The 19683-nt window shown below is 30.2% G+C and overlaps 2 protein-coding genes and 1 pseudogene across 2 annotated transcripts; 1 reads left to right on the top strand and 2 right to left on the bottom strand.

Moving 5' to 3' along the window:
- Nucleotides 1–457: 457 nt before the first annotated feature.
- Nucleotides 458–5488, bottom strand: LOC102618180 (fatty acyl-CoA reductase 1-like; annotated as a pseudogene).
- Nucleotides 5489–9458: 3970 nt separating this feature from the next.
- Nucleotides 9459–11918, bottom strand: LOC107177011 (uncharacterized). Its single transcript, XM_015530212.2, has 2 exons — nt 10368–11918; nt 9459–9678 (listed from the first exon to the last, which is right to left on the bottom strand). Exons 1-2 carry the CDS (start codon nt 11668–11670, stop codon nt 9488–9490), a joined length of 1494 nt encoding a protein of 497 aa, XP_015385698.2. The 5' UTR covers nt 11671–11918; the 3' UTR covers nt 9459–9487.
- A 3206-nt stretch (nt 11919–15124) lies between these two features.
- LOC102618651 (proteinaceous RNase P 2) lies at nt 15125–19479 on the top strand. The gene is made up of 6 exons (XM_006487912.4): nt 15125–16168; nt 16880–16981; nt 17092–17267; nt 17637–17757; nt 18470–18538; nt 19009–19479. The coding sequence occupies exons 1-6, from the start codon at nt 15245–15247 to the stop codon at nt 19120–19122; spliced, it is 1506 nt and encodes a 501-aa protein (XP_006487975.1). The 5' UTR covers nt 15125–15244; the 3' UTR covers nt 19123–19479.
- Nucleotides 19480–19683: the final 204 nt, after the last annotated feature.

Here is a 19683-nt window from a genome sequence, read left to right as displayed (position 1 = left end):
ATTAGGATATTAGAAGCGTGATAACAACAATACTCAAATTTGATCCAAAACTGTATTTTCATCCCAATTGTAATGGGAGCCTTTGGCCCATAATTCAAGCCCAACCACTGTTTGATTCTTATGATAACAAAATAAACCCCTTAGTTTCCTCTAGCGGACAAAGATTAAAAAATACATTGTTAGTCTATATCTACACACGTAGTTTTTAAGCAATGTTGCGAGACAACATGAAGCCTGAACTTTATTGATAGTACAAGAAAGATTCGCCCTGTCGAATTATTGTAAAGATGTAACTATTACATCATACTTGTGACTGAAAAGAGAGTTTAATTTATTAAAGTTAAAGTTTTATTTATTAGGTAGAGATAGATTTCTCTTTTAATGATATAAATAAAGTAGATATTCTTTCGATATTAATGAGAGTATAAAATTTGGTTGTATTATAATAGATATGATCTAAGGCAATTCTAGTAAATTTCTTAATATAAATATAAATATCATCTTATTATAATGTGTGTGTACACATACATACGTATACATACTTTAAAAATTAAATATCCTTGCTTCCCTCGTTATTTGACTACATATATCAAAAGGCCAGGAATGCGAACATTTAAAAAGTAATCTTCCCAGTCAATGCTCTTTGGATCAAAATTAAATGAATCCAGCTCCATGCCACTCTCTCTCATTGCCCTTCGCAACTTCTCCGAATTTGTGTCATCAAAGCTGTCCATTTACAAAGCAAAAATTAATTGTCAATTAACTTGATAAAAAAAATTAATTGTCAATTAACTTGATAAAAACTAACAGTAAAAATTTGCTACCATAGAAGTAAAGCATATATACTTACATGCCCTGAAAAAACATGTAGGGTTTGTAAAGATTTACCAATACCATAACCAACTTCAATCTTCGGTTTAACTCATTACAAATGTCGTCAAAACGTCGGCAAAGGACTAAATTCACCAATTTTAATACCTTTTAAATAAGGGGGGAAAAAGATTAAAAATAAAAAATGAGTACAAAAATTAATGATAATTGAACATTAACTAGAGGGTTTACTCACAACAAATTAAAACCCTTATTCAATTTAATTAAATTTAGCTACAACAAACCTTTAGTGGTAGCACAGAGCGGACGGCCATGTATTTGTGAAATTTAGCCGGCGAATCCAGTACTTTAAACTTACCAACTATAAATGGATTTCCATATTTATCAATATATGGATTTTTAGTAAAATAATGAAAGACAAACTCGTGGATTTGGAAGAATTGTATTGGGTTTCTTAGAGATGAGCCAACGTGATAAATCATTTGAGATGATGGGTTATTTGCATTTGCCACCATTGCCATGATCATTGAGTTCACTACCATGTCCGCTGGTATCTACATATAATTTTCATAAATCAATTTACATAAATTTCGTATAATAGAAAATAATGCATTAGAGTTGGTTTTTTCTTTCTTCCTTTTTTTTTTTTTATAGATTGGTCCGGATCACTTTATTAAAACATTAAAACTCACCAAATCAAATATTGTCCGAGAATTGACAAGTAAGCAGTCTATTTTCCCTTTGCCATAAGCAATAAGTGGACTGTCAATTGTTCTGAAACGACAGAACAAAGAGAAAATAAATTACTCAAAATTAATGAAATTAATTAGTAAAAAGATTGTAATTAGAAATTTAATTAAAATGATATTTACCTCAAACTTTCATTCCAACCTGAGAATGGTTCTTTATAAGTGATTGTTATCATGGTTGGGCGTATAATGATAATAGGAAGATTGTCTTTATGGTGGTCTAATAGCATTTCCCCCATTGCCTTTGTAAACACATATGTGTTTGGCCATCCGTACTATCTTGCTCTATAATAAAAGTAAAAGTCAAATTTATTGGAGAAAACGACAACAGTGTTTTCATACTTTAGCAAAATGGTCTTAGTGACCCTATTTTTTTAAAAAATGGTCAAATAGACTCTTTTTAGTATTTTATATCTAATTATCTAAAAAGAAACCTGTGAGATGAATTTTAAAAACAAAGAGATCTCTTAGATCATTTTGCAAAACACAAGATGTAATGTGCTTTTCTCAATTTATTATAATTTTTTTTTATTTTAGGGTAAATACTTGAAAAGTCCTTATATTTTAGGTTAAGTACATTTTTAGTACTTATATTTTTAAAAAATCTAAAGATACCCTTCTTATTAAATATGTGACACCTTTGTCCTTATTTTTTAATCTTTGACAATAATACCCTTATTGTCATTTTGGAAATATTAATTAATTAATCTATAGAAAATTAATTAAAAATTAACCCATAATTACTTATTAGCAAATTAACCAATAATTATTAGTGTGAATGAACTCTTCTTTTTTATACCCTTACACAAGTTTTTTAATCATTTAAAATAAATTAATATTTGCTAACTTAAAGCAATGCTTAGTACCCTTGCAATTATAATCATTTTAATAATTATTTATAAAAAAATAATTTACAGATTCATCCTAAAATTAAAATAATAAAAAATTACATTTATTTTCACTTTATTTTTAAGGTTAATTAATAATTTAACAGTTTTTATAGGTTAATTAATATCTCAGAAATATTGTTGTAAGGATATTATTATAAAAATAGAGAAACAATAATGGTATGAGTACAAAATGTTTAATATCAAGGGTCTTTTGAGGTACTTTTAAAATATAAAGATTAAACATACACTTAAACCAAAATAATATGAATTTGATTATTATGATTTAACAATATATTAAGGCTTAAATTATATGGATTTTTTTTTACTAGATTGCGAGTTACAGTACATATAACTTAGTAGAGCCTATACTGAAACCTTTCCATGCCGAGATCCTTTATGATTGATGTGACTTCGTCTTCAGCTGCACCAGTTGTTTGAAGTTGATTTAATTTTTGCTCCACTAATTTCTTTTCTCCCATGATATCCAATTGACGTGGCCATTTCAGCATCTCACCCATTGTAAGGTAGCGTTTACTTTTTGGATTAAATTGGGAATCCTGAGGAGTGGGAATCCTAGGATTGGGAGTGTGGAATCCTAGGATTGGGAGTGTGGAGTGGGAGTGGGAGTAGGTTGTTTACTTACACTGGAATGGAAGTATGGATTAGAGATCAGAATCCAATTTATGTGTTTACTTTGTCTTGGATTGGGAGTAAATAGTTTCAAATTACAATTTTATCCTTATTTAAAGAATTATAGTTTTTAATTACAAAACTAATAAAAAATATATTTAATGAATAATATTTATTTTATTATATTTGTAAATTTATTATAATTATTAATATTCTTAATTATGAACAATAAATTATTAATTTTAATACAAAATGAAACCTTATTTTATTTTAGTTAATATAATTATATTAAATTTATTATTATATAAAATAATAATATAATATTATTTAGTACAAAATTAATATTTTCTTAGAATAAACTATTTATTATTAATAATATTAAATAAATATAATACTATTATTTTTAAAATAAATATAATAATATTACATTTATTAATTCTCTATTAATATAATAATCTTATTTTAAAATAATTTTAACTTAGAATCAATGCAAATTATTATTTAGTTAAATATAATATTATTATTCAAATAAATATAATAATATTATTCAAATAAATATAATAATATTTATTTTATTTTATTAATTATAAAATATTAAATTAAATTAAATTTAAAAAAAATAAAATGGTAAAAAAGGGAGAGGTGGGAGTGGATTCTCACTCCCACCTCCCCCAATGGGAGTCCCACTCCCACTCCCCACTCCAAAAATGGGTGGGACCCACGGAATGAGATTCCCACTCCCTTCCCATTTAGAGCAAGTAAACGCTGGAGTGGGAGGAATCCACACTCCTCACTCCCACTCCAGCAAATAAACACAACATAAATGAATTCTCAGGAATTAGTCCCGGCTTTTCGCCGCACGCATAAGCTGAAAAGTCCAAATGAATTAACTCATGAAGTTGGCTGAACAAGCAATGTTAAAACGGGAATAAAAAATGGAAGCTAGCCATTTAGAAAGAAAATATACGTAGTTAGTTATTTTTAATTCCTTTTAAAATATTTTTTCACCAATTGAGGCTTGATAAAATTTTAAAACCGAATGGTATTTTTAATGCAAAAATAATAACAAAAAAAAATACACCGATGCAAGGACAAAAATGATATTTTAACAAATAAATTAATTAGTTTAGATTTGTATAGGTTAAAATCAATAATCAATTTGCATATGAGAGTGTCACATTTACTGATCAATGATGTCTTTTTTCTGTCAGTATTTTTGTCAAAACTTATTTTAAATACTATTATTAGACCATCCCTTGTTACCTTAAATTTTAAAATCAAGCACTTTCTCTAATATTTTTAATTAACGAGGTCTGCAATGCGGTGTTAGAAGCTTATTATCATAAGCTCAAGCGGTAAAAACAAATTTTAAGCTTGCATAGAAAGTCGCATTTAGCCAGAAGGGAAAAAAAGAGAAAAAAGAAAAAACTATTTGTCATTCCCTGTAAAATCGAATAATTTCAAATGGGTTTCTCTTTCTCAGGCCAAGCAAGTACATAATATATTTACCACTTGACAGGTGGACAAGCATCTGCATTTTTGTACATTTTTTTGCAAAACTCAAAACGTGAAAAGCTCCCATTGTATTGGTGTCCAATAAAGCATCATATCTACAGAGAAAAGAATTAAAAAAAAATTCAAAGGTCAGTTCTCAGGTCATATATATATGCATATAGCATAGTCAAATAATTAGGGATAGAAAAAAGTATAAACTATAGTGTGTTGATAGAAAAAAGTATAAACTAAAGTGTGTCGATACCTTTCATCAAATTTTGTTATAGCAGCTACATTTACCACCAAGTCTATTTGTCTGTACATTTCTTCCTTTAAATTAAAGTCTTTGATTCCCAAGTCCTCATACGAAATATCACCAGGCACTGCAATTACCTTTTCCTGTATGAAGTAGTCCAAATTGTCACCCCATGTATCCTTCAACACCCTAAACAAGTCCTTCTCTATCACCTATTCATAAATTATATATGTTTATTAGATTTCTATATCTTTAAAAAGAAATTAAAGCTATATTTAAGAAGGTATTCACCTAATGAAACATGTGTTGTTTAGCAGACCTATCGTCCCCTGCTCTTATAAGAAGATAGAGCTTCTTCAAATTTGGTTGAATTCTCAGTATCTTCTCCACAAAAACTGAAACAATAATTGACAAATGCAATAAGTCAAAAAATAAAATAAAATTAGTAAACATCAATGGGGAAGGAAGAGGGGGAGAGTTAAATGGAGAGATGCATGTTAATACTCTTTGCTAGAAAGCCAGTGGCACCAGTGACTAAAATTGTCTTGTCCTTGAGAAATTGGAGAACGCCAAATGATTCCATTGGGTACATGATTAATTTAAAAGAAAATAGAGCAAGAATTAGAGGCAACATAAGAGCTTTTTGTACCAATATACCTAATATACCAATGACTGCTTTTATAACAATAACGAAAAGAATATCGGTGTGGAAAAAAATATAAAAGCACTGACATTAGCCAACCTTACTATTAGGTAAATGAGGTAAATGTCAACTAGAATATTAATTGTATCATAAATATATAGTCAATTTTCTAAGGGTGCGTTTAACATATTATATTGTATTATGATATATTATATTAACGTGCATTGCATAAAATTGTAATATAATATTGTGTTTAGTACAGTATGGAATGTATTATATAAATAATATTATTTTATATTAATGTTAAAATTAAATTAATATTATTTAAATTTATTAATATTTAATTATTGAAAATAAGTATTATTTAAATTATTTTATTTATTAATTTTTATAATATGAAAATGATTCAATAAAATACTATTATTAAATAGTAAAATTTTGCTATTTTATGTTAAATTATGAATAATATTATTTATTTCTATATATTAGTTACTATAATATAGTACAATGATATTATAATATAGTATAATTTAATATTATATTTTAGTATAGTTTGATATTATATCATAAAAATATAATACTATAGAATTATATAAATATAAGATATATCATAGTAGAAAACAATATAGTATTAAATAATAAATTTATTGTTATTTATTAATGTAAAAATTATTGTTTAATTTAAATTTATTTCTAAATTTAATATTTCAGAAAATAATAAATGATAAAATAAAATTTACAAGTTTATTTTGATTTATTATTAATAAATGATTAAACAAAGTTAAAATACGTTTTTCATATTTGATGTAAAATAATCAAATTTTTTTATGTAATTATCATTTATTTATTAAATATTTAAGTTTATTACTGTCTTATATTTTTATGTAAATTAAACTTTTATTTAGATATTTAATAAAATTAATATATTAATATTATGATAATTAATAAATTAATATTTAATAAATTTAAATTTATGATAATTTATTAAATAATAAAACTAAATGATTAGTTCTAAACTCTATTCCAATCATAATTTATTTTATATACTTTTTATTATATTAATCCCCTAAATCCTAACGGCATGGCAAAGTGAAAAGAAGGCATTAATTGAAATTAGGGACAAGGCCGGATACGACTAGACACGTGTGCTGTTTTGATGAATTAAAATTAAAAAACAATATTGTGGACACTTTTCCAACCAAGAGTGATAAATTGCGTCCAGTCCCTCTCTATCATTGTAATGAGCAATGTCAACTTTCTCTTTATGGCAATCAACTGATTTAAGATTTTGGGACTACAATATCACTTTAAAATTTTGGGACTCAACTACTTGCAACAAAAGTATTACCGAATTTTTTTTTTTGTAGTTTCAATTATTGGTCGAAAAAGTAGATTTAAATATAGAGATTCATTTATTTAAATATTAACATTATACTCCCTGTTATTTATTAAAAATACAAAAGAGCTAAAGAATTAAAAATTTTAGCACATGCGTCTAGATTGTTTAAAATTTTATGTTGTTTAATTAGTAGCGAGTCTTAAAAAATAAATTTTATTTTAATATTATATATTTTATTTAAAAATTAATTTTTAATTTCATTTAGTTATTAAAAAATATTAATTAATAGTATTTATTCTCATTTCGTTTAATATTATTTAGTTACAGGCTTATTGTTGTATTTAATCTTTCAAAAAATAAAAAACTTTAAATAAAATAAAATAATCAATAGTGAGCATTAAAAATTAAATATAATTTTTAATATTAATTATTTTTATTTTATTTAATATTATTTATAGTATTTATTTTTGTTTTATTTAATGTTATTTAGTTATAGACTTATTATTATATTTATTCTTTAAAAAAATAAATAATATTAAATAAAATAAATAATCAGTTGTGAGTCTTAAAAAATATAATTTTTAACTAATATAATTTATTTTATTCAAAAGGATAAATTTTTAATATTATTTATTTTATCAAAAATAAATATTTTTTAATATTATTTATTTTATCAAAAATAAATATTTTTTAATATTATTTATTTGATTTTATTTAACTTTATATAGTCATAGACTTATTATTATATTTATTCTTTCATGAAACTAAATAATGTTAAATAAAATGAAATAATCAGTAATGAGTCTCAAAAAGTTAAGATTATTTTTAATAATATTTATTTTATTTTATTTAATATTATTTAGTCATAGCTTATTATTATATTTATTTTTAAAATTTAAATAACATTAAATAAAATAGAATAAGCAATTGTGAGTCCTAAAAAATAAATATTATTTTTTAATATTATTTATTTTATTAAATTTAATATTATATAGTCATAGGCTTATTGTTATATTTATTCTTTTAGAAAGTTAATTAATATTAAATGAAATAAAATTGCATTTTAGCAAATCACTAGTCAAAGTACATAAACTTATAAATAAATTGTAAATAAAAAGTAAATAATATTAAATAAAATAAAATTACATTTTAAAAAGTCACATACCAAAACACATAACGTTATAAATAAACTGTAAATACAAAGGAAGGTAAGGGGTTAAATGAAATTTGACATCACAAAAGACAAAAATGAGTGGAATGATTAATCTTTTAAGCTCAAATTATTTTTTATATATTTTAAATAAATCATTATTTTCACATTATAAATGTTTTATATTTAATGGAAAAATGATTTTATGAAAAATGATTGTTTAAATACATGAAATGTTTGTCATCATCAAAAAGGGGGAGATTGTTAACATATATGTTTTCATAATATTGATTTTGATGATAACAAACAAAATTAAGAATGATTAATCTTTTAAGCTCAAATTATTTAATATTCTTTTTAAATAAATCATTATTTTCACATTATAAATGTTTTATATTTAATGGAAAATTGATTTTATGAAATTGATTGTTTTTATTCTTTTTAAATAAATCATTATTTTCACATGATGAATGTTTCATATTTAATGGAAAAATGATTTTATGAAATTGGTTGTTTTTCAAAGTTTATGGTTTAATTGAAAGAATTTTGAAAACTTTGAAATAAACAAGTATTGCTTGAAATTTTGGTGAAGGACTTATTTGAAAAGTGTCATAGCATTTTTGGCTATATCATAATTTCAAAAATTTTTGGGATTAACAAAGCATTACTTAGAAATTCTGAAATTGGACCTATTTGTAAAGTTTCATAATGTTTTGGGCCGTAATACAATTTTGTAAAGTTTTGAGGTCAAACTATAATTTTAAAAAAATAGTGTACTGTGCAGGTTACTGTAGCATCCGGCTTACCGGATATAAAAACTGAAAAATCGAATACAGGGCAGTAAGCATTCGGAACGCAAACGGCTTACTGGATTTCGTTACCGGCAAGCCGGATAGGCAAAATTCAAATTTTTGCCTTAACGGTAACATAAATCCAACTTACCGAATTCCATAAACGGCAAACCGGATACACCCAGAATGTGCATAATGGCTAGTTTTTGAGTTCAAACTATATAAACTCAAAACCAATTCATTTTTGGGAATCCAAGCAAGCAAGAACGAGTGCACACAACATATATTGAGTTTCAACTTCATGAATCATCATTCATTAAATCATTTTTGTTCTTCAATTTGTATATTCACTCTTAAAGAGAGATTGATTGTTGTGTTTTTCATTTCTCATCAAATTGTGAGAGTACAAGTGTGAGAAACACTTGGAGTGAAGAGATTGGAGAGATAATCTCTTGTTGTAAAGGTTCATTGACACCTTGAAATCAATTGTAAACGTTTAAAGCCTTGGAAAGGCTTGAATAGTGAAATCTTCAAGTCCGGTGTGCTTGGAGGCAGTGGCGAAGCTAGCATCATTTGTTTGGGTGGGCTAGATTTAAACAAAAAAATGAAATTTACTTCTCAAAAAATTTGTTTTATATAAATGAAATTAAGCACACTACATAAGTAAAAATTTAACCATAAAACTATAAAAATACAATGTAAATAAGAAAAACACTATTGACGAAGCTGTGTCCTGCGGTTCTTCAAAAAAGAAAATTCATATACTATCGCATCTGAGTCAATATTGTCTGCAATTTCTCTTTCAATGTAAATAACCATACAATCTGAAAGAAACTCATTCTCCATCTTGTTTCGATGTGTTGTCTTAATCAGTTTCATGGCAGAAAATGCTCTCTCTGTTGTTGCTGTTGAAACAGGAAGGGTTAACACTAAACGAATTAATCTATCCAACAAGAAATAAATCTGTGACTTTCTAGCCTCAATCAATCTTCGACACAATTCAGAAAGGGAAGTAATATTCTGAAACTCTTGAAGAGAGTGTATATCTATCTCAAAGCACTCTAATTGTCTTCTCAAAGCCTGTAACTCAATCTTAGTGAAATCTTCAGGATAAATCTTTCAGCAAGGCTGCAAATATCTTCAATTTTAAATGATTTAAATGCATCAATAGGATTTAAAGCTGAACTAAGAGTGAGGAGTTCCAAAGTCTGTTCAGTGAATCTATTATTCAACTCCATCAATTGAAAATCTATCACAGTATTAAATATATCATAATGATAATAATGCTCAACTGTAATATAATCATTCTGCTGACAAGAACGTCATCTCCCTTTCATATGGCGAGCTTTCATATCAGGCATATCTATCTCATTCTTTTCACAAAATAGAACTACATTCTCAATAAAAGTTTCCCAACCATTGTCTCGCAACCTTTGAAGAAGTTTTTTCGTAGTTGAGACTAAGTGCACAACATTTAGAATATCTTGAGATTTAACTTGTAATGCTTGACAAAGTAAATCACTCATCCCCAAAACTTTATTTAATAAATGCAAAATGAACACAAATTTAAAAGATATCATTAATTCACACGCACCTTTAGCCTCTCCACGTATGTTATTGTTAGGCCCACACTCTACCAACTTCCCAAGAACTTTACGAACAACACTAAACAAATCAAGCAACCTACTGACAGAACGGAAATGAGAGCTCCACCGAGTAGCTCCAGGCCGTTGCAAAGTATGAATTTGATTGGCCCCTGTACCAGTTTGAACTTCTCCTGAAGCTATCAAATCTATTATTTCTGCTTCCCAAACAGATTTTAACTCAGAAAGCCGTTTAGCAGATGAAGTCAGAACATTTACAATTGAACCCAATGCTGAAAAGAAAAGCCATACATCTGGCACATCATTAGATGCTGCAACTAAAGCAAGTTGTAGTTGATGTGCAAAACAGTGTATATAATATGCATATGGGCAATCTTTCAAAAATAATGCTTGCAATCCATTCCATGCACCTCGCATGTTACTAGCACCATCATACCCTTGCCCTCGGATATTTTCAACTAAAAGATCATATCGTGCAAGAACATTACATATTTCTTTTTTCAATGTTACTGCTGTAGTTTCCATGACATTGACAACTTCAAAAAAACGTTCTCGAATAAACCCATCACAATCAACATACCTTAAAATAATAGCCATTTGCTCTTTATCAGATTCATCAAGTGCTTCGTCTACTAAAATACAAAACTTACCATCTCCAAGTTCCCTGCGTATCTTGTTTCGCACTTTGTTTGCAAGAATATTTAAAAGCTCTTTTTGAATGTCAGACGATGTATACTTAGCATATGATGGAGCATTTTCCAAGACAACTTGAGCAATTTCTTTACTAAACTCGGCTGAATGCTTTATCAACTCTATGAAATTTTCCCGATTTCTTGAATTAACTGATTCATCATGACCTCTAAAAGCACATGCTTGCTTTGCTAACCATTTAACAACAATAATTGAAGTCTTCAATCGTAACCTATTCTCCAAAAGTTGTTGTGAAGTTTGGGCATTAATTAATCTATCAATGTGTTGAATTGGATTCCTCAAACAACCCCAACTCTGTATATTCTTATTGTGATGAGAAGATGGACCCCCTTCATGCTGTAAAAAAGGACATTTTTTTCCATTGTTGACTCTCTTCCAACTAGAAAACCCTTCAATAACAAATTTTGGGTTGTTTGATTGAATTTCATAAAAAAGAAAGCATGGAAAACAAAATGCACTATCTTTTACCTCAGAGTACTCAAGCCATGGAAATTTTTTAAACCAGTGATACTGAAACCTACGTTCTTGCATGCCATCATTAGTTAGTGGATAGTCTCGTAGTTTAGGCTGATAAGGTCCCATTTTGATGTACTCCCTTCGAATATCATCACGTTGATTTATTGAATATGTCCCTATTTGATGACGTAATCCAGGATCACGCTCCAGATAAGTATTTCTAGTTTCTTCAACTTCAACCCTTTGAAACTTGGAAGCATGTTGCTCACTAGAATCTTGAGCATTAACTTGACATGGAGATAAAGACTTGGTGGATGATTGATTTTCACCTACTCTCTTAAAAAAAGAAAGTAGAGTTTTTCTTGGTTTATTTATCATTGAATCTGTAATAAAATACATTAAAAATTTAGTATTTATTTTATAAAAAATTGACAAAACCGTAAGTTAAAAGCTAATTAAAAAAAGTCAGCATTCAAATTAATTATTTTACTATTTTGATCACTTATTCTTTCATGCCATCATTATTTTATAATCCCAAGAAGATGAATCAGCACCTTTTACAAGTTCCACTTTATATGCTATCATCATTATTTGTCATATTCTATTATTTTATAATTTTAGAAAGATGAATCACAGTTCTCAGTTCACAAAATCGACAACTTCTCTTCCACAATTCCACTTTGTGTGCCAACCATCATTATCATAAAATCATATTCTATTCTGTAAACTAAAGTTTAAAAGGCAAAGTGCTTTGTACCAGCGGCTGCATCAAGAGACTGGGCATTCGGCGTTGGCTCGGCAGTGAGAGATTCAGCCTACGGGTGCGAGTCTTGCGGCAGTGGCTCGGCGTCACTCATGAGGCAGTGGCTGGGCGTCAATTTGAGCACAGGAGATTGGGTATCTAGCAGCAGTAAGAGACTTGAGCAATTGAATTTTGGTGAATTTCAAATTCGTATTTGGTTAGATACTAGTGAGTTTTATGAATTGTGATTTGAGGAAAATAAGGATTCCTATAATTATTAGGTTTGTTTTTTTTTTTATAAATATTAATAAAAATAAATTTATAAATTATAAATTTTTTTTTTCAAAAAGCTTACCCGGGCTGCAGCTCGGGTTAGCCTTCCCTGAGCTTCGCCTCTGCTTGGAGGCGTGGACGTAGGCGGGGATTGCCGAACCACGTAAAAATCATTGAGTTTGCTTTCTCTTCCCTTACTCATTTATTATTGTGCTTTCATTGAATTTATTATTTTCGAATTTATTAAGGCATTAGATTGGATTTGTGTGTGGTTTGCTTAGCTTAATTTTTAAAATCCCAGTTCACCCCCCTCTTGGATTGCCTAGTTAGTATTTCAAACATGATTCTCAAAGGCATCGGGTTTTGCATAATTTGATTCTAATTTACAACACTCAAGCAAAAGACCACCACCATCCATAGGTAATTCAGCACAATGTCTTAAACGAGTTAAAGATTTCAATTAGAGCAATGAATTGAAACGGGTGAGAGAGAGATCTTATGGTTTCTGCGCGGCGAGAGAGGATAGAACTGAGACTATTAGTGGCGTGGAGACTGGAGAGAGAGATCCGAACTGTCTTGTGAGGGAGAAAGGAGGCCAGAGAGAGAGACTCGAGCTGTCTCGTAAAGAAGAAAGGAGGACGGAGGGAGAGAGATCGGAGCTATCTCGTGAGGAAAAATGGAGGAAGAAAGGAGAATTCTGTTGGGTTTATTATATAATATTATATTAATAAGGAGACTTCTTGCTGTGTGGAGAACGAAGCTGCTGGGTTTTTGTTGCAGTGAAAGGAGGCAGACGCGAGTGAAAAAATGATGTTGTGAATTGGCATGCGTGTGTGTTGTTTGGTGCACGTACGAAGAGCATTTTAAAGGTTGCACAAAACGCACTGTTTTGTGCAAATCTTTGTGCGCAAATTTATGAGAACATCATTTTTCTTCTTTTAAAGCCTAAAAGTAAAGCCTTGAATATTTCTAGCAAAAACTCAGATACGGCATACGGGCATCATCATTTCTTTCTTTACATTTTATATTAGTTAAAAAATTCTCTCCTCATAGATTCAATTTTCTAACTACGTCATGCCTATCTCTCTCTCTCTCTCTCTCTCTCTCTCTCTCTCTCTCTCTCTCTTTTAATTTTAAGAAGTGAGAGAGAGAATCATTATCATCAGACGTCAATTACATATTTGGCAAAACCAAATAAATAAATAAAAAAAACCGCAACCAAAACTGATTATATTCTCATTTCCTTTTATTATTTGAATTCTTGTGTACATAAAACTATTTATTTATTTACAGTAGTGTCTGTGAGTGAAAATGTAATATACCTATTTAACTTACTGCATAAACAGTCTTTAGCTTACTGCAACTTTAACTTGTTTTATTGAATAGAAGAAAAATTAGATTTAAAGAATTGTGCAGGTCCCGGCTGATACGGTGGTGAAAGGTGAATGCAATGATAGCTGCCATAGTAGCTCATGCAAAACATTCTTCTGACGTCAATATTTATCAAGAGGGATCATTTTTAAGAAATCCAGCTATATTCATGAATAATCTAGATTATAGCTTCGATTACTTTGCAAATAAACCATGGATTGACAACAATGGAAACCTCGTTAATGTTGGCAAGGTAAGTTGTAATCTTCGCAGAATGACTAGCTTTGATAGATATATGAAAATTCGCTATTGAATTTGTTACCACTAAAAAGATTCTCCTAATTATGCATCAAATTAAAATTATTTCTATATTATTACTACTTTGCCATGTAATAATAATTTGTTCAATGCTCCAGGGATTTGGCAGGTAGTTTTTAAATAATTTTCTATTTAGTTGACTACCTATATTTAAATTTTGGAAGAGATAACGGTCTAAAAAATTAATTTAGATTTTAACTACTCTTTTTTTTTTAATAAATAATAATAATAATCAAATCAGCTCAGCTTGATCGCGTTACCTGCAGGCTGCAGGTACATTAGCTTTGTTTTGGTGATCATCAGTCTGCTGGTTGGATTAGCTTTGTTTTTTCTTCGAATTTTTGCAGTTTTAAAGAGTTTGTAACGAAGAAAGAGACTGAGAATGGGAGGTGGATTTAATTAAATAAGCTTTTATTTCTAATACAATCTAAACATAAAAGACACTTTCATAAACGCAAAACAAGAGGGCTTTTATAAGAGAAATCAGAAACAGAGGATTGCCAGTAGCGTGACTCTTAAAAAAAAAAATTGTAAGTCCAGAAGGCTTCAATTTTTTAAAAATTTCTCTTTCAAACAAATTTTAAAATCTATCCATATCTACAAACATATTATAATCTAAGATTTATTGAAGTCTACATACATACACTTTGTAATACTGTCCAAAGATTTATCAGGTATTAACTTAAAAATCTACTCCAAGAATATGTGCTATGTAGGTAGTAGCCCTTCAATTTACGTGCTTAATCACATAAATTTTTTTTTATCGTTCAATGAAGGTGGTAAGGTCAAAATTGTAATACGGAAAAGGAGTTCTATTAGAAATTTAATGGGTGGTATTGGGACTTTACTAGACCCAGTCCAAAACTTCATATACGGAATCAACTTCCTCAAAATTTTCGTCCTGCCCCAAAAGAAGTCGAACCAAATCAAATCAAACCGACATCACATGACCGTTTAGGGTTCTTCTTCAAACCTCTGCAAAACCCCTCGACATCCATGAGCAACACAACGTCTACAAATCCTTCAAAACCCAACAAGAAACGCAAAACTAATCCAAACCCAGAAACCAATTTCCTTATAAATCTCCAATCTTGCACCAAATCCAAAGACCTTACTACTGCAATCTCCTTATACGAATCCGCTCTCTCTCAGAATCTCCGCCTCTCTCTACATCACTTTAATGCGCTTCTTTACCTCTGCTCCGATTCTGCCACCGAACCATCGTCGAAAGACTCAGCTTTACGTCATGGATTTCGTGTATTTGATCAAATGTTGTCGAATAATGTCATTCCAAATGAGGCCTCGGTCACGTCCGTTGCTAGGCTGGCAGCGTCGAAGAATGACGGTGATTATGCATTTGAGTTGATTAAGAGAATGAATAATGAGTTCAATGTGGTTCCGAGGTTGAGAACTTATGATCCGGCTTTGTTCTGCTTTTGTGAGAATTTGGAGGCTGAGAAGGCTTATGAAGTGGAGGAGCATATGGGTTTGATGGGGTTGAGTTTAGAGCAGCAGGAGATTGCGGCCCTGCTGAAAGTGAGCGCAGAGACGGGGAGAGTAGAAAAAGTTTATCAGTACTTGCAGAAGTTGAGGAGTACTGTGAGGTGTGTGAATGAAGAGACGGGGAAAATTATTGAGGATTGGTTCAGTGGACGGAAGGTTAATGGAGTGAGTTGCGATTTAGGTTTGGTGAAAAATGCGGTTTTGAAGAATGGAGGAGGCTGGCATGGGCTGGGGTGGATTGGGCGGGGCAAGTGGGTGGTGAAGAGAGGTAGCGTGGATGAGAGTGGAAAGTGTTGTTCTTGCGGTGATCAATTGGCTTGTGTTGATATTGATGATGCAGAGACTGAGAGATTTGCGCAGTCTGTAGCTGCATTGGCTATGGAGCGGGAGGTCAAGGCAAATTTTAGTGAGTTTCAAGTGAGTGGTTCTCTCTGATTATGGGTGATATTTTTGTTTGGAATTGCTAATTGCTTATATTGAAATTAGAAGAAAAGGGGAATTTAATATAGTTTGACTTTGGCATTGATTGACTTAGTTTAATTTAGTGCTTCTGTCACTCAGTAGTTTGATGATTAAGATTAAATTTTACTTTGATAACAGATAGGATTTATATCTGACTCCTGATGTGTAGTTAATTGCTGTAATAAGTAGTCTTTTCCCATCTTGCTAGCTGAGTACCTTCTAATTGATCTTTTTATTGTTTTGTATGCTATCGTGCTTTTTGCTCTAGAACAAACTCTCCCTCCCTGATTTTTTTTTAATTGTTTTACCTGGAGGTGGTATCTTATGAATTGCTCTTGGAATCTTGAGTCATTAATTTCTAGACATGCTAATTAAACTTTCGTAAGTATTCAAGAAGTCAACGCATTTTAGCCTTCCTTTTTTCCAGGAAACATATTGTGTATGTAACATTAGAGCAAAAATCGTCATCCCTCAATGAGTGCTCAATGTATTTTTCAGAGTATTTTAAATTCACCAATAAGTTGCAGAATATAATTTTTCTGGTAAATTTAAAGTTGTATGCATTTATTTTCATTCACCTCTGTTTATTTGTTTCAATTTGAGCTCAGTGATACTCCTTTCCTTTCCTTACTTGTTATGTCTTCGCTTTTTCCTCTGTGCATAAAGGATTGGCTGGAGAAAAATGCCAATTATGAAGCTATAGTCGATGGAGCAAATATTGGGCTCTACCAACAGAATTTCACAGAGGGAGGATTCAGCGTCCCTCAGGTTGTACACCTTAAGTTGGTGACTTGTTACTTTTTTCTGCTTGACTCTTTGCTAACTACTAATTTTTATAACTCATTATATTTATTTTTATTGGAATTTTAATAGAGCAGCTTGATGCTGTTGTGAAAAAATTGTATGAAAGAAGTGGTAATAAATGGCCACTCATCATCTTGCACAATAAACGGCTTCGATCGCTTTGGGAGAATCCTTCTCACAGAAATTTGGTTGAGGAGTGGAATGAGAAAGGTGTTCTTTACATGACACCACATGGTTCCAATGATGACTGGTACGTGTACTTTTAGTGATCCGTTTTCCTTTGTGCCTAAAATACTTATTCTGATCTGATATTTAGCAATCTTTCAGGGCACTATTTTTCCTCTTACTTAATCAACTTGATTTCTCATGTTTCTACTGTTGCACCTAATTTCTGGCACCCATATGATCGTATCCCTTTCAAAATTACTAAATTGTTTCACGGTTTTAGCGATTAATTGAATGAAGCAGGAACTGACCCCTTTTTCCTGTAGTTAACCTTTTTGTTAATAAACTATTAATGCTACATTGAGCAAATACTGAAAGCACTCCCCCCCCCCCCCCCCCCCACCCCTTTTTTCTTTTTTAAATAAGAATATTGAAAAGTTCTCTTGCAATTCAGGTATTGGCTCTACGCTGCTGTAAAACTCAGGTGTTTGCTTGTTACAAATGATGAAATGCGAGATCACATATTTGAACTCTTAGGAAGCAATTTCTTTCTAAAGTGGAAAGAAAGACATCAGGTTCAATTTCCCTTAAACCATATCTGCTATATATTTAGTGTAATTCTTGGCATTATTTTTGCTTTCATTAATTTTTATCATTACTCCCTACGTCCTTGGATATATATGGGGCAATTATCAACTCATCTTTTATTTTGCTTCTCTATTAACAAATACCATAGTCTCTGACCTTGCACATTAAGCCATGGTTGGTGATTGTGAATGATGCTAGAATTTTGGTTGTAAAATTTTCCATGGATGTCTCTTTAAACATTTGTTTTGGTCCTAATGGAGTGGCATGTTCTCTTGGTTGCTTTATGCTCTCTCATTATTTTGCATGTTGAGGCTATAGTGCTCCAGCATTATTTTACTCTGTGTGGGGGGATTGGGGTAGCGGAAGGTGGTGTTAAGGTTCTAGCTGATGATAATTATATTATCAAGGACAACACGAACAAAAAGTGATGTTTCAGTGTATGATTATTTTCTCTCGCAGGGTTAAATGTCTTTTTGTTCATTTATTTATTTCTTTTTTATTGTTGAATCTGAGGAGCTAAAGAGCCACCTGTAGTTTCTTCTACTTGATTAATAACAAGTTATTTAGTCATGTTGCTGCACGCCTATTTTAAATGTCTTACAATATGCATTAGTTTAATTTTATAAGGCTATTAGAGCATCTCATTTCAAATTTTAATTTGTTCTTATGACTTTTAGACTTGATTTTTCTGTGTTCCAGGTTCATTATACTTTTGTGAAGGGCAATCTGAAACTTCAGATGCCACCCCCATACTCTTCGGTAATCCAGGTATTTCGTTGTTTGTCATCGTAGCTTCATTTTGTAAGATATTCTGCTCATATTTGAAACATATAATTGCTTTTGTAATAGAACGCATACCTACTTAATGAGATGATATGGTATTCTTGCACTGTCATATGCCCATTGTATCATATACTTATCCATCTTTGCTTCCCAGAGTTGAACATAGAAACTTGCAATAACAGTTACCGCTCTTGCATCTTTGTTAGTGGATGTGAGATTTGATTGAGAATCATTTAACATCTTAAATGGAGTATCATTAAAAGTGGAAAAGTTTTTGATAGACTAAATAAACCGCATAAATGCTTTCTATTTTAATGTTGTCTCAAGTATTTTAGATTAATTTTCCCCTTCAAACTTTCCACTAAGATTCATTTAATATTTTGAATCTGTCATTTATTTCTACTCCATAAGTACTTGTTGAACAGAGTGCTGAAAATCCATTCTCTGTTTTGCAGGAATCAGAAAAAGGATCATGGCACGTGCCCATATTATTTAAGGGTAATTCTTCACAAACGTGGCTCTGCATTACCAGGCCAAATGTTTGTGAATCTCGTGATGAGGCTCAATAAATATAGGAACTGCTGAGAACGGCTATTCTTTCTTCGGCAACAGTTGGCGAACTGATGCAAGGGTGTTAGTGTTTCAATGATCTTAGTCTTCTAATTTTCCATGATTTATGCTTGTAATTTCCCGTGTGGTGGCGTAATGAAATTATATCAAATTGATTCATCATTGTCCCAATTCCTACACAGTATAGTGGTAGTATTTAAAATATTATTCACGTTTTCTGCACATTGGGCCTAGTTTCTGCCACTTCTTTATCTGCACATTGCCAAGTAGAATGGTAGTTATCTAAAAATTTACATCATGAAACTCATTGTAAATGAGAGTTTAAAAATAAATCAATAAACTAGTATTTCAACTAATATCCTAACAACGGAGGTGGCATTCACCAATTGAAGGATAATGAAGTTTAGTTACTTTGAATGTCAATTCACTTGTTTGGATGGTTGTTATTTAGGATGCTAGGTCTAGTTGTAAAGCGTAGCATTATATACATGTATATTATTGGGAGGACAAACAATGAATGAAATCAATAAAATGGCTTTATTTTTATTTTTTAATTTTTT

This window comes from Citrus sinensis, chromosome 8 (genome assembly GCF_022201045.2).
Source record: "Citrus sinensis cultivar Valencia sweet orange chromosome 8, DVS_A1.0, whole genome shotgun sequence".
NCBI lineage: Eukaryota > Viridiplantae > Streptophyta > Magnoliopsida > Sapindales > Rutaceae > Citrus > Citrus sinensis.
This window is presented reverse-complemented; position numbering and strand designations above follow the sequence as displayed.

What these genes read in the sequence shown, in the direction of transcription:
- LOC107177011 (XM_015530212.2), bottom strand. Translation starts at nt 11,670, where the DNA reads ATGGGACCTTATCAGCCTAAACTACGAGACTATCCACTAACTAATGAT. An exon ending in CATACGTGGAGAGGCTAAAG is followed by an intron (nt 9,679 to 10,367) that starts GTGCGTGTGAAT and finishes CTGTTTCAACAG; the next exon opens with CAACAACAGAGAGAGCATTT.
- LOC102618651 (XM_006487912.4), top strand. Translation starts at nt 15,245, where the DNA reads ATGAGCAACACAACGTCTACAAATCCTTCAAAACCCAACAAGAAACGC. An exon ending in GAGGATTCAGCGTCCCTCAG is followed by an intron (nt 16,982 to 17,091) that starts GTTGTACACCTT and finishes TTAATAGAGCAG; the next exon opens with CTTGATGCTGTTGTGAAAAA. An exon ending in CATGGTTCCAATGATGACTG is followed by an intron (nt 17,268 to 17,636) that starts GTACGTGTACTT and finishes CTTGCAATTCAG; the next exon opens with GTATTGGCTCTACGCTGCTG.